Source organism: Megachile rotundata, chromosome 12, assembly GCF_050947335.1.
Source record: "Megachile rotundata isolate GNS110a chromosome 12, iyMegRotu1, whole genome shotgun sequence".
NCBI lineage: Eukaryota > Metazoa > Arthropoda > Insecta > Hymenoptera > Megachilidae > Megachile > Megachile rotundata.
Window position 1 is genome coordinate 9,940,053 of NC_134994.1, and position 16,201 is coordinate 9,956,253.

Genomic DNA, 16,201 nt, shown 5'->3' on the forward strand with positions numbered 1-16,201 from the left:
ATGCATTTCTACAAAATTTAAGCTTCTAAAAATGGGACTTCTTGTGAATATTTTTATAAGTTCATCATTCTTAATCTTCGACAAAATCCAAATATTTTTGTGTTACTCTTTCTGGTCAGATAGAAGTGTCCACATTATACATCTACCACAAAGTATGAAATTAAATGCAAAATTTAAACAATCATGCACTTCTAAAAAATTTAAGCTTGTAAAGATGGGACTTGTGAATATTTTTATGAGTTCATGATTCTTAATCTTCGACAAAATCCAAATATTTTTGTGTTACTCTGTCTGGTCAGATAGAAGTGTCCAGACAAATGTGTCCACATTATACATCTACCACAAAGTATGAAATTAAATGCAAAATTTAAACAATCATGCACTTCTAAAAAATTTAAGCTTGTAAAGATGGGACTTGTGAATATTTTTATAAGTTCGTGATTCTTAATCTTCAACAAAATCCAAATATTTTTGTGTTCCTCTGTCTGGTCACGTAATGGGTCCAGATAGATGTGTCCACATTATACATCTACCAAAAAGTTAAATGCAAAATTTTCAAGTCCTTAAAATTACAAATTAATAAAATGAGTGAATTACTGACGTGAACGTGGTTGATAAAAGATTTGAAGAATGAGCAATGACAGAATTTCCACATCCGATAATGCGAGGTGTAACAAAAGTTTGTAGACGGGGATTTAATTCTTCAATTATCCGCTCCGATCCGAGCGAATCGAATGAAACTTGCGGATTACTTTTATCGATGTCTCCTGTTAAATATCTGGAGCTTCACACTGGCACAAGGGAGATAATGACTGTTCGGTACAACAGGCTGAATGACGCGAGTACATATTTCTTGATTATCCGATCTCCGCGTAGAACGGTAAATGAACGGAGAGGAAAAAACAGGCGAACACGATTGAATCGATGTTTTCGATGCATATTGAAAATTACCCAGCAAATTAATTCGTTTGACGGCGGAGTAGGCGCGCGAACGATGGATCGTTCTGTTCCTATCGATTGAATAAACGTTTCAATTCATCTCGCTGTGTATCATTCCCCTCGTTCCACCTCGGTGGGAGACAATCGAATATGAGCACGCGTGCAGAAAAAAAAGGAAAAAATGAGAGGGAGAGACAAAAGGTACCGTGGTCGCTGATTTATAAACATATCCTTTCCGGGCTCGAACAATCGCTCAAGTACGAATCGGTTTGATCGGGATGAAACCGCGGCCTTTCATGTCGCGCTCGCTGATACGACGTGAAAATGGAACGAGAACAACTTAATATTGTCTCGTCGGAACTCGATGAAGCTGATTTTACGCTCGTAATTCGGTCGCGGGAGATGAAAGGTCTGAGCAAACGAATCACATTAAATTTTGCGACGTAAAAGACATTTCAAATGAACGAGACGAATTTATGCAAAGCGACATACTTCTAGACAATTAATTACCAGCAACTTCATTTCTGTGGTTCTTCATTTCTATGAAAAACGCTATAATACATATTTTGTGTATCTAACAAAAACTTACATTTTCTATAATCGATTGTGAAATTACAATCGTACTGCATATCTTACGAGAGAATACTCTGTTTTGTTATCTGAACTGTATTCAAACTGTTCAATTATTATGAATTTTTGTCCATGATGATTAGAAACCTGTTGGATCATGTGGAGATAAATAGGACTCTATCAAAACCATTCATACTAACATCTAACACTTCTTATATTCACAGTAGTGGCTTTTTACATCCAGACATATGTAAAATCATATGAAGTTTCATGTAAATGATTGACACTGATAATCCTCACGAAGTTGACTCAATAGCAAATTATTTTAAGTTGTCACAATAGCAAATTATTAATTAATAAAATCGACTGTAAAGCCACGTTACTCTAATCGCTGCGTACTAAAATATGGGGACGAGTGCCCTTCGTGAAAAAAAAAGATAAAGATGAGGCACGAGACAGACGGTAGAAGCGTAAAGGACGAAGAAGACGGAGGGAAATGATGAAAGAGGGAGAGAAGGAAACTAGCGAAACACGACAATGGAAGAGGGTTCCTAGGATAGAGGCTCGATTGTAGTGGAGAGTGAATGAAGCGAGACAGAAAAGCGAAACGGGAACAATGGCCGCGGTATTATTTTCTGTTTGCTGCGTCAGACCAACCACCCACCCTCCGGTTACTCCCTCGCTCCCTTTATTCACCCTCTCTTTCTCTGTCGTTATCTTCGTCACGTTTCTCTGTTCCTTTTTCCGCCAGCCTCGCTGTCTGCTACAGCTTCCTCCTGTCGCTACAACGGCATAACATCATATTTTTGGACCGGGATCCAAGATTACGGGGACTCGATATTTGCTAGATAAACGAATAAGCCCGTCTCGTCGACGTTGTTTCGTTTGACCGAACGAATAAATCATTGGCTGCTTAATTCTCTTCGTGCCAGGACTCTTTCGTTATACCTCGTGTCGTGTTTGATTAAACGCCGTATTTGTCCCGTTTGGGGAATTTTTTATTTGCGCTTGTTGGTCGAGTTTGAGATACTAGGAAATCACATTCGCAAATTAATCCTTTTTGCACAAATCCAAACTTTCATTTCCAGGTTTTCTTAAATCTCACCATTCCTCAATTCAAAATTCTCATATTTTCGAATCCTTAAAATTGACTCCATAAGGTGATAACGTAGTGCGTGGCGAATTCGACGCGGGAAATACGGCGCGTGCCGATATAACGCGGAACAATAAGCAACCACGACAACGAAATACCAGTCTTTTTTTCTCAGTGCCCGAAATTGCAAAAGGAGGGTTATTTCTATTAGAAAGAAGTTCCGTAGTAAATGTAATATGGCAGCGTTTCGATCGAGTATTATTTTCCGACGGGACGCTTTGTACGGGTTCGAGGTAAGCAGTGACCGATAAAAGTAGCTCGCCAGTTCAGAAGTTCGATTCAATTTCACGAAGTTGCCGGTCGTTGCGCGGCACGAAGCGTTGTCATCAAACTCGCATCCACTTTACACCAGCTGAGAGGACAAGTGTGCTGTGTGCAACGATCGCGAAAATCCACTTTCCAGCTTTGAGCTCCACTTCTAGTCGATGCATTATTCCGTCGAACAAGACGGATGAGGAATAATATTCCAATTTCGCTGGTCTAATGCAGGCACCGTCGATCCTCGACATAATGGCCCGCCACGATCTTGCTACGTGAATTATGCGACACGCTGTCCAGACCCGTGCACCCCGCGGAAACACCATCGAAATTTCTCAGGACGTGCTCTGATCCTGTTACCTTGTGTCTGTGTACATAGTTTCAACTTTGCTCTCGGAGACACAGGGCTAAACGTGAACGGCATCGAATATTACGGGCTGCATGAAAGCTTAATGATAATTGCGAGATTTCGATCCACCGTCGTTTCGCAATTGCGATGGTAAATCTTCTTAAGATTCTTGGCAGATTTTCGACTATTTGAATACGGTTTTCTGTGCAAAAGAAGAGCATGACTAGTAACAATTGTATGAGATGACATATGTGGACATATAAGTTCCTGCGAAACTTTGTTCAGATTATTGTAAAGAGTTATTAGGATTTAATGAAATTGGTGTTACAACCAGTATACAGTATTATAAATGAGAGTACGTATAATGTACGTATAAGTAAAATTTTCCACAGAAAATTTCTGGTAGAAAAGTTAGATTCCGAAAATCGTAGAAGTATCAGTTATCGATATTCTACCGTTTTATCGAACCTGATATCCTCAGAATAGTTCAGCCATCGCAAAAGAACACTCCCGCCGTTAATTTGCCGGAAGAATCAACCGAGTATTCAATTCTGCGTTGCAAACAGGATACAACAAAAAACTACACAAAAGCACTCAACCAACACGATCGATCAATTGTTCAAGCGTTCGTTCCGTACCGCGATAATCTCCTCATCAAAGTCTTCGATAACACCGATTTGTGTCACACGAGGCGATAAAATACTTCGGCCTGCAAAATCATCCTTCCTCCATCGTCGGAGAAATTACCGTAATCGCCGGCCGTTACATCGATGGCGCTCCGATAAGGTTAAATTATCTTCGGATTAAAAGTGTCGCGTACAATGGTGTCCGATAATTTCTACGGGTATCTGACGATGCTCCATTTATCTTCGAATACAAATGGGCTCACGAGACGATTTGTTAAACTTGTCTCATTATTTTATCTATTCTGATACTATCACGTTTTATTACCATTTAATTAGGAATCTTAGCTTCTCGAGATTCGAGTACGGATTACGAGAATGTAGGGACTTGAAGATGCAGAAACTTGGAGATGGACTTAGAGATATAAGCATTTGGATACGTAGAGATTTGAAGATGTAGAATATGTAGAAATTTGATTCCACAAGAATTACCATAATATGAATTTCAAGATATAGAAATTGATGAATATAGAGACTTGTATAAGAATTTGGGTTCATAGAAATTTGTGAACCCAGAGAAACTACATAACCCAGCAATTAAATTTGGAAATATACTTGTTGCTCGAAGTAAGAGATTTATAAACTCGCTTCACATTTTCATCGAAGAGCAGGGTGAGAAAGCAATGACTGCAGAGGCTCTCGAGAAGAAATCGTGGAAATTAAAAGTAACGCGTCGAGGACAGACAGTAATGAAGCGGAAGTGGCTGGCAAGAATCACGTACCGTCTGGCGAGAAAGCTTCCTGTTAATATAGAGCAGTCTTAAATTCTCGTCGGGAGACGAAACGGTAACGTAACGACTCGGTCGGGGTCTAAATCTTGATAAACAACTGTGAAGATTGTTAACGTTCTGCCATTATTTAACGGAGACGCCGACATTCTCGCGAGTTCCATCACGGAAAGAACCGGCGAGAAAGGAGAAGAATCGGAAGAGAAGAAAGCGTTTGGATGCCAGCCAGACTATGGTTCCAGGACTGAATAGAGAGACGATCGCCAAAGGCGGATCGTTTAGGACAACGTTGAAAGCATCGGGAACGTTTTGTCACCGGGATGATTGAGATGCATGCGACGATGAATGTCACGGTTTAAAGCTTGCTACTATAGCAAAAATTGGCTCGATCCAGATAAACGATACTTTTGACTTATATCAATTTTACGTAGGTCAACTTCACTATTTAAAAACGACCAAAGTTTATAAGAACATTTATTGTTTCACTTCCTTTGTACCTCTAAATTGACTATTTCAAAGTTAAACACAATGAGTATGTTCAGACAGTATATAATTCTTAATCTGATAGGTTTGATCATAAATGCCGACACGATTAGGTGACACAAAGTTCTAAATATTCAGTACATATCAATTCTACCCAAATGGCTGAACATTCCGTTAATATTTAAAAAATAAACTAGCTAACTGACACATCAATTTAAATATTACCCATCAAAGTTTGATGCAAATGGCTGCAGAATTTTCGCCGATATTTTTAGTACATGATTCTTTCAAATATTTACAATCTCAAGCGTCACCAGCCATCATTAATTAACTGTCTACAGAGTTTCCGTAACCCAATTTCAAATTCCCGTAAGGTATATCAAATTTGGATCCAGCAATGCATATTATATTCACGTCATGCCGTGACATTTGAAGAGATTCAACGTACCAATTTAATGGCGACATGTCGTGCCAAAAGGTAGCAAGAAAAAATGACAAATATCACAGTTTCAGTCGACGGACGTATTTATCCGTGGATGTAACTCCGCCACTCACTTCTGCCAACGCGTGGCTACTTTCGCGATGTCGTCATGCCAGCGTATTGCCCATTAACGAGAAATACGGCGCCTTCGTTACACCGCAATGTTCGCTTTCGAAATAAACCCATTCGCGATACTTCATTGTAACTGTGCTTTTTTATGGGGCTACGTGTGTCAAACGAGTTGGCTACCCCACAGGGCAACTTGATAAATCTGATCGCAATTGGTACCACGAAATCGATGTAATCAAACGGTTAAGCGGAGAATACAAATTTTTAAACACCACTTGTCATTGATGTGATCATTCATCTTATGTGACTCATTGTCAGATTATCATGTACATACGATCTACATATAATTATCATTTCAACTGTTTTATTACTTTATCTATTATAAATTGTGAAAGTTAAAAGACAAAATATACCTTAATATAAAATATGTTACTGTTCAATACTTCAAAACTATTCTCAAATGAAAATAATATTCCCAAGTGATTAAAAAGTATATGATTTACTGGTAAATTTACTAGTATGATTTTGAAGTGGAACATGAAGAGTGTACGCAGTGCGAAAGCGAATATTGGACGCCATTTGTCCGGTCAAAGGTTAATGGCGTTATAACAAGGATGGCGTCAAGTACTCACCGAGGAAGACGTTCTCGTCGATGTCGTCGCCGTGCAGATCGATGTCAAGGTCGACCGCACCGTTGGTAGGAGCCTGATGGCTCCTCTTTGCGAGGTCCATCAGCTCGCTTCGTAGGTCCAGGTGGCCCCTGGCCAGCAGCTCGGCCAACAGGGTCAAATACGAGGAATTCAGCGAGGTAGGACTGGTGGCACGTATACAGCCGGGTAACCAGAATCCTAAGAGACTGTAGGAAACCACCGGTACCGCTCCGGTACTGACGAAGCCACCGTTCAGGAGTTCGCCGCACAACATAGGTGCAGCGATGACCTCAGCTCCTCCCTCGTGACCTTGGCAACGCCTCGATCTGCAATATCTGCGTCAACAAACACCCGTCAATCAGAATCGATCGACATTGTGCAAATGTCTCATATTTTTATAAGGGTTGTAAGGGGCAACTTTGGTAGATTAGAAAGTGTTTAAAAAATATATGGATACTTTTACAAATGTACTACAAATTTATAGTTAACTGATATTAGTAGACATTAACATTGTTACATTATAAATTCATACATTATAAATTATATTTAGCACTAATAAATTTGAATATTGGAGCTGCCTCTTTTTTGCTCCAAAGAACATTGTATTCGACAAAGTGCAATATGACTGATGAACACGTGATCAGTTTAGAAATGATACACAATAAGAATGAATAATAGAGCAAAGGTTTCGATGGAATCATAAATTTGCTTTCTGTATCATATGCATACAGACTCCAGTTTAGATCATCTGGCACAAGGTTATCTGATCTCAACCCATGATAAAACCACACATTTTCCTCGAGTCTACAAAGATTTTTCGCAGTATGTATTACGATCGACACTCGTGGTATATCATTCAGTACTAAAAGGGTCAACAAAGTCAGCATGCAAATTCGTCAAACAGAGCGGCTTTGAGCAGATTTTCACGGGACCCTTAAATCAACGGGGAACAAAGGGGCGGAGGAGAGCGTTCGGGGAAGAGAAACAGGCGTAACGTGTGCTCCGTGAAACGGCGATTTTACGTAGGTAACTTAAGGTCGTTACTCTTGCCACGAAACCGAATAATGCGCTGGCAACGAGAAGCGTTATGCGCCGTTGAGAGCAAAACTTAGAGGCCATCTGCATGACAAAAGAGTTGGACACCGAGGAGTCCGGAACAATGCAGCGATCCACAGACACACACGCGTTTCCGCACAATTATCGCGCGGATTAATGCGACACGGGTCGGAATAACGCGGACACTGGCTCGTAAAATTCCGTCTGACCGATGCGACGAAACGCACGTGGTCGGGTCGTAAAGTCGCGGCAGAAATCAGCGATATTGAACCCACCATTTCGGTACCGGGCACATTCGCGCGGAATTTACGGACACGGATGAAAGAGCGGAGACGTTCGATCGGGAGAACCGGTAACGCGACAGTGGAGCCCGGGTAAATGGAGTGTGACGAAGAGAGAAGCAGATCCAATGGTAACTGGCACATTCTTCTGGAGCCGACCAGTGGGTGCCATGCTGTCGCACTGACGTCACCGGTCACTCGCGTGGGTGGGTACACGCTTGATGATCTCACGTTCGCTGCACAGAGAGTTCCTTCGACCGTTCGTTTAATCGATTCGATTGTGCCTTATCTCCGGCGTAAATCGCTTTTCGAACGGGGGGAGGGAAATAGAATGGAAGACTTCGTATTGAAACGCATAGAAAGTTTCGCTTTGGAAGGAATGTGGGAGGATTCGTGATAACGTGAAACGCGATCGACTTAATCGTGTGTGATTGCAAAAAACCCATACGCTATTTCTCTGGATATATACACGCGTTGGTGATATAAAGTACGAGGTAAACTGACATTGTGTACCGCAAGATGAAGAATAATACTAAATTCGGACAGTGTATTTTATGGGCAACATTTCTGCATTTGCAGCTGATACGTGCCGCCGCGAATGTGATCAGATGCGTGGATGCATGTCTCGAGAGGGACATTTACAACATTTATTGTAGCAGGTGCATTTATGGCGGTACGTGTAATGCCTTTCCAGATGTACAGTGAATTTTGACTTGTTCTGCGTTGTACGAATGTACGATAATATGTATTTTGCGGGTCCTAAACTATTTGTTATATTTTGTACTTCATTTTTCTATAATTATGTCCAATATTTTTTGAGACACGCTTATGATATACGTCTTACTTCGCGGAGACCTCGGATGAGTATGTCTGTATATCAATCATGTGTTGTTGGATTTAATATTGATCGGTTTATTGTTATGCTTTTAATAGGTGCTTCTGTTTACGTTTAATGAACAAGTACATTCAAATTTAGCATTCCTATATTTCACTGTTTTCGATGAACACAAAATTATCAAAAGCCTTGCCAGTAGATGAGAACCATGAAACTAATACAAATTTAATATACGTTAATCATGCAGGTCCTCGTAAAGTTAAATATTTTTCTCTGAAAAGTTCGTATTTAATTATATAAAAGATTATTTGTGTTCAAAAGAAGAAGTCTAATGAATAGAATTGGTAAATTACGATCGTAATAGCTGGCAGACGTTTCCTCAGCAAAGTGAACTGTGACGGATCGCAAGAAACACCCGGGGAAATGATCTCCCGTTAATTCGATCGTCTACTCACGAATCATCCACGAGATACATACATATTTCATGGGAATTCAGATTACATCGCGAGAAATCGCTGCAGAGCTCGAGTTCCAGAAACTCCTGATCGGAATTTTGAGCGTGGCGTAGCACACCAAGAGATTGATTACCAATCGTCGCATCTTTTACAGACCGAGTCGTTACATGTCGCCTTTACATTTCGGGCTGCAAGTCACAATTCTTTTCAAGTTCAGATTTTATCGCAACAAGTTCTCTTTCTGGATATTTCAATCTTTTCCTGTAGCTCTGTTAAAAAATTATGCGATGAATGTAACTCAAAGACTGTACATTATTGAGAATTTGAAGATTTGAATGGGTTTCGAAATTTGAGTATTCAAAGATCTTTTTTGGAAAAATTTGAAGAGACATGAATTAAAAAATACAAAAGTCAACTTTGTAAATTGTGAGAATGATCAAAGGGAGTTTGTAGCTCACCTGGATTAAAAAGGGGTAGAACGTGTCGCGCAAATCTGATGAAAAAACTTAAGAAAGAGGGAAAAATGTTTTCACCCCGGATTATCTTTACCGTGAAACCAAATCTACCCTCAGGAGCGACAATCCAAGGATTCCATCTCCTTTCTTGCTGAAGAAATTACAGCAGCCACGGCAGACATGTAATACAATTTGCAGTGTACATGGTTCGAATACCCGGTCGTCGTAACAGCCGGAATATGCAAACGCAGTTTCACGGTCATCTTTTCGTTAACGTTAGAGCGGCTTGCGAAACGATTATTCGGTTCGAATACGGGGAAATGTTCGTTGTACGCAACGGAACGACGGCAAAAGATAGGCAAGTCGGTGCTTAGCAAAGTGATTTAATTTGCCGGAAACACGTGCACGATCGTACGCCGTAGCAAGATGGCGAATCCAACAGCGAGAAGAACGAGCTTTTTACCTCGGCGCTATTTTCGCGAAAAAGCATACTGTGCATAGCGCGGTAGCACGCGAACGGAATATTCGACGACAGAACGAAATCTTGGAATTGCGACGTGACCAGGGCCACGAATTTATTTCGAAAATCGCTATCGAACGCCTCGATATCGACGCACCGAGAATTTGTTTAACGATATTGAGCATTAATGAACCGTGAGATTTACTGTGTTCCAAATTGAAAATGATTCGGTAACGAGAAATCCGATATATTGAATTTAATACGAATTACGTGATATGAAAAACGTAGTGGCGGTGCAATATATTTAGAGGGAACAGTTACTCGATAGTATACTGCAAATTTTTTTTTTGATAATTTAAGCTCGGTAAAATAAATGTCCAAGATCTCTAAATCTTGCCTCCACAAGATTAATAAACTATGGAATTTACTGTATTTCAAAGTGAGAATGGTTCCCGATAGACGTTCGCAACGAGAAATCCGATACGCTGAATTTAATACATATTACGTGCTGCAAAAATAGTAACATCGATACTAGTTTTTCGTTGCGATATAGTTTGCTATCGACGTTTGCTTTCTATACTCAAATATTAACACATGAGCGATGAACCAGCTTTCGCTGACCCGACGAACGATTTGGAGTATAAATTTAACTTTGCAATCTATTTTATTCTCCCTGATCGTACTGCTTCAAATAACCTAACAAAATTTTATTGCTGAGTTATATTTTTAAATTTAGAAATTTGTAAAGCGAAGTGCACTTTGCTGGCAAATTAAAAATCCACGAAAATTAAAAAAAGATAGCATACCCCGAGATAATAAAAGGTATCAGTAATAAAATATTGTGCATGTATCACTAATAAAAGGAAAAATTTTCGCAACCGAATAATCACAATACGTGGCCGCCGCAGTACAAATATCGGTACATCAATGAAGCTCGTTTGCCCAGAAACATGACATATTTCCAAAATTCCCGATAAAAATGAAAAATGAAATAAGAGCGCAACATTGTGGTGAATTTTGTCAGAACAATGAAATGTACGAATTATCGGGTGAAACAAACGCAGCGGCAGAGAATTGATAACCGGTTGATAAGTTAAATCGGTAACAGCGTTAAAAGTTAAACAGTCGAAAACGCGAGGGGTAACTCACCTTTTTCCACGGATCGCACGCGATTCAGGTAACGTTCATGATCGTCGAATTACACCGTTACGAGTGCGGAATGAATCATGACCGGCTAGGAATACTGCGATACCGGTACTGAGAAGTTTGCGGATAACAGCGGGGAACAGGAGGGGTTGAAGGAAGCCATCGACCAGGAGCGGCAGACGAACGGGCGCCGTGGCCACCCCTGTACACCCCCGAGCCCTCGCGATCCCCCTTTTATTCAGCGCAGCTTATCCAAAACTGGAACAACCCTCTTGCTCCGAGCCTCGAGAGCACGAAACGTATGAGAGCTGGACACGAGATATTCGTCCCACCTTCCTGGCCATTCATAAAACAACCTTAAACGCGGCTTTTAAACGTTAAATACGTTCTGATTTATATATCCTCGCCTTCAGCGGAACGCTTCGTTAACAACCGTGAGAAATGTTTTAATATGGCATTAATTGTAGTGTCTTTGAATACGGGGAGAATATGGTCCGAGCTGTTAGATGCAGGTTTTAAATGAAGGTCTTTGGGAGTTTTAGGAGGTCGATGGGGGAAGTTTGGATTTGGAAAGTTTGGGTTATGGGAATTTTGAAGTTTGAGAGCTGGAGGATATGTGGATTTGGGGATACAGAGATGTGGGGGTATGTGGACTTGATGATATGTGGATTTGCTGATATGTGGATTTGCTGATATGTGGATTTGCTGATATGTGGATTTACTGATATGTGGATTTACTGATATAGAAATTAGGGGTTGTGGTGATTTGTGGATAGAAGGCTTTGAAAATAAGGATTTGATGTACAGGAATTTGGGTATATAAGAATTTATATATGTGGCACACACACATGGAACATACATGTGATGTAAAAATTTAGAGATATAGGAAGTCAAAGAAATACGAATGCAGAGACGTGGGGATTTAAAGACATGGAACGAATTTGAAGATATGGGGATTCAAAGACGTGTAAGTCCGATAGGAATTCAAAGATATAGAGATTTGCCAATTTGCAAGCCTTCAAATTAAATCCTCATAAATCAAGCCCCATACATCAATTACTCCAAACAAAAGTTCAAACTCAACAAAACATTAGCCGGCTCATTAACGTTAAGTCCAAATTACCTGTTAACCAAGCCGAAAACAGGGTTAAATTTTGAAATCGAACCACGCTTAGTTTCGAAGTAACTCGTATCTCTGTTGGTTCGATTCCCAAGGGCCGTTGAACTCTTGCCGCATTCACAAAGTAGCTGCAAGTTCGCGCGGGTCGATAGATATATAAACGAGTCGTAAGTTTCTCGGTACAGGACCCGGTGAGCGTTCTTGCGAGAGCACGTACACACCGGTATCCTGGTAGGATCGTTTCCACCCTCCACGTGTCTGGGTAAACATCGTCGACGCGTCGTTACCAGCTCCAATCTCGTCGGTACCCGCGAAAATCCGACGGGACTCGATATCACCTGCCGGAAAATCGTGACGTCGACGGGACGAGCTCATACATGGTAAACCGGTGTGCTCGATATCGCGAACCTTGACTCGCCTTCGGCAACCTACCTTCGACCGTGGAGGCGCTTTGATAACCTTTCTAGGCCTCCGGGCTTATATGTGTCTAAGGAAACGTCGATCGGTCTTTGAATAACCAGTCGTGAAAATCGACGAGTTCGACTTCCTACTTTTTACTGAAATTGCTATAGAATTAATTATTGCAAGGTTACTTCAGGTTGAATGTATTCTTTGTTTTTTATTTCTTATCATTTTTAGATGACAACCTTAGATAGGTAGGTAGTCTTTATGAATGGTCAGAGTAGAGAGGGAAATAATTTAATTTTCTCCTGAAATTTTACTCGTATTGTATCTGTAACAACAATGTAAATTCTCAATTGGTGGAATGGATGATGCATAAGAATGATATGAAATGTCTACATATGTGTGTTATTAAGCTTGTCATACGAATTCAGGGAGATAATTGCACCTTCCTTATTGTTTTCTAAATGTGAATGACAACTAGAACTATTTATTCTTCTATCAGAAACATATGTGTAGAGACAATCTTTTAATTTGAGTCATAGCTGTATGAATCACCCAAGGTTCATCTCCTGTCAAACTCTAACTATGAAAAGAAGTTTTTCCTCAAATATCCACCTTGCAACCCTAATACCTACATTTCCCCAAATGTACCAATTTTACTTCACCACGATTCGAATAATCAACGAGGAGAAAAAAGGGGATGTGGGCTTTCACAGGAAATGAAGGTTGAACGAATTTTTTTTATCACCATGCCTGGAACAGCTATTGCTCGATAAAGAGCGAACATCATTTGCCTCCCTACCACGGATTCGAGAAACGAAATCTTCTAAATCGAAGATGAGTCTCAGTCCGACAAGAATCTGCGTGTTAAGATTTTTGATCTGAATGCAAATAGGCTGCTAGCTCTCCGTATCTGCGTTCTCCCCGTTCACCCAGATATTTCACACCGTACATGGGAAATAGACCTCATCCCACGAAACGGCGCCGGGGAAACTCTGCGAGACTTCGGAGTCCCAAGACAAACTTTTATAATTACTTCGCGTGTGGGGCGATTACGACATCTGTCTGGTTCGAGTGCAGGAATTCATCAAGCTTCTGACATTAAAATGTACCTTTTAAAAAGAGTCATCTAAAAAGTATCATTTAGAAAGAGTCATCTAAAAAGTACCATTTAAAAAGAATCATCTAAAAAGTATCATTAAAAAAGAGTCATCTAAAAAGTAGCATTAAAAAAGAGTCATCTAAAAAGTATCATTAAAATAGAGTCATCTAAAAAGTATCATTAAAAAAGAGTCATCTAAAAAGTATCATTCGAAAAGAATCTTTTAAAAAGAATCTCTTAAAAAGTATCATTGAAAAAGAGTCTTTTAAAAAGTACCATTCAAAAAGTGTAATTTAAGAAGTACCATTTAAAGAGTGTCATTAAAATAGTATCATTTAAAAAACATTATTTAACAAGTATCATTTCAAAAATATTGAAGATGTATCACTCAAAAAGTACCATGTAAAATGCATTCTTTCAGAGGAACCATTTAGAAAGTACCACTTAAAAAGTATCACTAAAAACATGTCATTTAAAATGTATTGTTTTAGAAGAACCATTAAAAAGTTATTATTTAAGAAGTTTCATTGAAGAAGTATCACTTCAAAGATATAATTTAAAAACCATCACTTAAAAAGTACCATTTAAAAGGTACCATTTAAGAACTACCACTGAAAACTCATTACTAAAAATGTATTATTTAAGAAGAACCATTTGAAAGAAATTCTTTAAGAAGTACCACTGAAGAAGTAACACATAAAAAATATTATATAAAACCCTTCACTTAAAAAGTACCATTTAAGAGCTACTACTTAAGAGCTATCACTACAAACCCATCACTACAAATTTATTATTTAAGAAGAATCATTTGAAAGAAATTCTTTAAGAAGTACCACTGAAGAAGTAACACATAAAAAATATTATATAAAACCCTTCACTTAAAAAGTACCATTTAAGAGCTACTACTTACGAGCTATCACTACAAACCCATCACTACAAATTTATTATTTAAGAAGAACCATTTGAAAGAAATTCTTTAAGAAGTACCACTGAAGAAGTAACACATAAAAAATATTATATAAAACCCTTCACTTAAAAAGTACCATTTAAGAGCTACTACTTAAGAGCTATCACTACAAACCCATCACTACAAATTTATTATTTAAGAAGAATCATTTGAAAGAAATTCTTTAAGAAGTACCACTAAAGAAGTAACACATAAAAAATATCATATAAAAACCTTCACTTAAAAAGTACCATTTAAGAGCTACTACTTACGAGCTATCACTACAAACCCATCACTAGAAATTTATTATTTAAGAAGAACCATTTGAAAGAAATTCTTTAAGAAGTACCACTGAAGAAGTAACACATAAAAAATATTATATAAAACCCTTCACTTAAAAAGTACCATTTAAGAGCTACTACTTAAGAGCTATCACTACAAACCCATCACTACAAATTTATTATTTAAGAAGAATCATTTGAAAGAAATTCTTTAAGATGTACCACTGAAGAAGTAACACATAAAAAATATTATTTCAAAACCTTCACAAATTACCATATAAAAGGTACTATTTTAGAACTATCATTGAAGAACCACCACTTAAAAAGCATCATCCAAAAGATATTATTTACGAAGTACCATTTAATTGCTATCATTTAAGAAGTACGACTAAAGAAGTAAACCACTGAATTTTTCATTGAACAGATCAATTCCTATTGAGACTTTCTATGAAGAGACATCATAGAAATCAGGGTTTCAGGACCGCGAGAAGCTTTCGGGTCAAGGGACAGCTTAGTCGGTGAAGCTGAAATGGATTTCGCAGTATGCAGCACCGCCAGGTAAGGCAAGACATAATTTTACCGGTTTCTGCTTGTTATACCGAGCACACGACGTCCTGTCGTCGTGGCGTAGCTCGTAAAGACGACAAACTCGACGTAATTTTATCCCGTCTGGCCGCGCCTATGCTCTCGCACACACACATGCCCGTACGCCCTTCGTCCTTCGGGCAAATGAGATTTTACCTTGCGTCAGGTACTCGCTGTTCCACGCGACACGCGCTAACAACGACTCCGATGAAAATAAAACGCTTTACACGAGATTTGAACGCTTTCTCGCACCTTCTGCGTGTTCTCGTTATCGTTTGTTCTTTGGGAGTTTTTTTTAACGAGAAGGAAGGTTGATGTGACCTGCGAGATAGGAGAAATAGTTCAACGGGTGTAGTTGGGTTTCTGGAGAATTGTGGCAATATAAAGGGAGGGGAGCATAGGGGTGCAGAGGGGTGCATGAAATATTTGGTGGGACTGTGCTGTTGAAAGTGGGCTCGAATAGTGCGATATAGGGAGAGACAAATTTGAATGCTCTCAAACTCTCAAATTTCTGAATTCCTAAATTTCCGAAATTTCCTACTCTCCAAATTTTCAAATTTCCGCATTTCTAAATTTCCCAAATTTCCTACTCTCTAAATTCTCAAATTTCCGAATTCTGAAATTTGCCAAATTTCCTATTCCCCAAATTCTCAAATTTCCGAATTCCTAAATTTCCCAAATTTCCTACTCTCCAAATTCTCAAATTTCCGA

The 16,201-nt window shown here is 39.2% G+C and overlaps 1 protein-coding gene across 1 annotated transcript in view; it reads right to left on the reverse strand.

The window, feature by feature from the left end:
• The window catches only part of LOC100883355 (protein Fe65 homolog), a 186,144-nt gene that overhangs the window by 139,603 nt on the left and 30,340 nt on the right, over positions 1-16,201 (reverse strand). The window contains exon 4 of the mRNA XM_076538106.1: positions 6,346-6,698. Within this exon, the coding sequence (XP_076394221.1) occupies positions 6,346-6,637 (292 nt within the window). The 5' untranslated portion in view covers positions 6,638-6,698. The remainder of the gene's footprint in view (positions 1-6,345; positions 6,699-16,201) is intronic.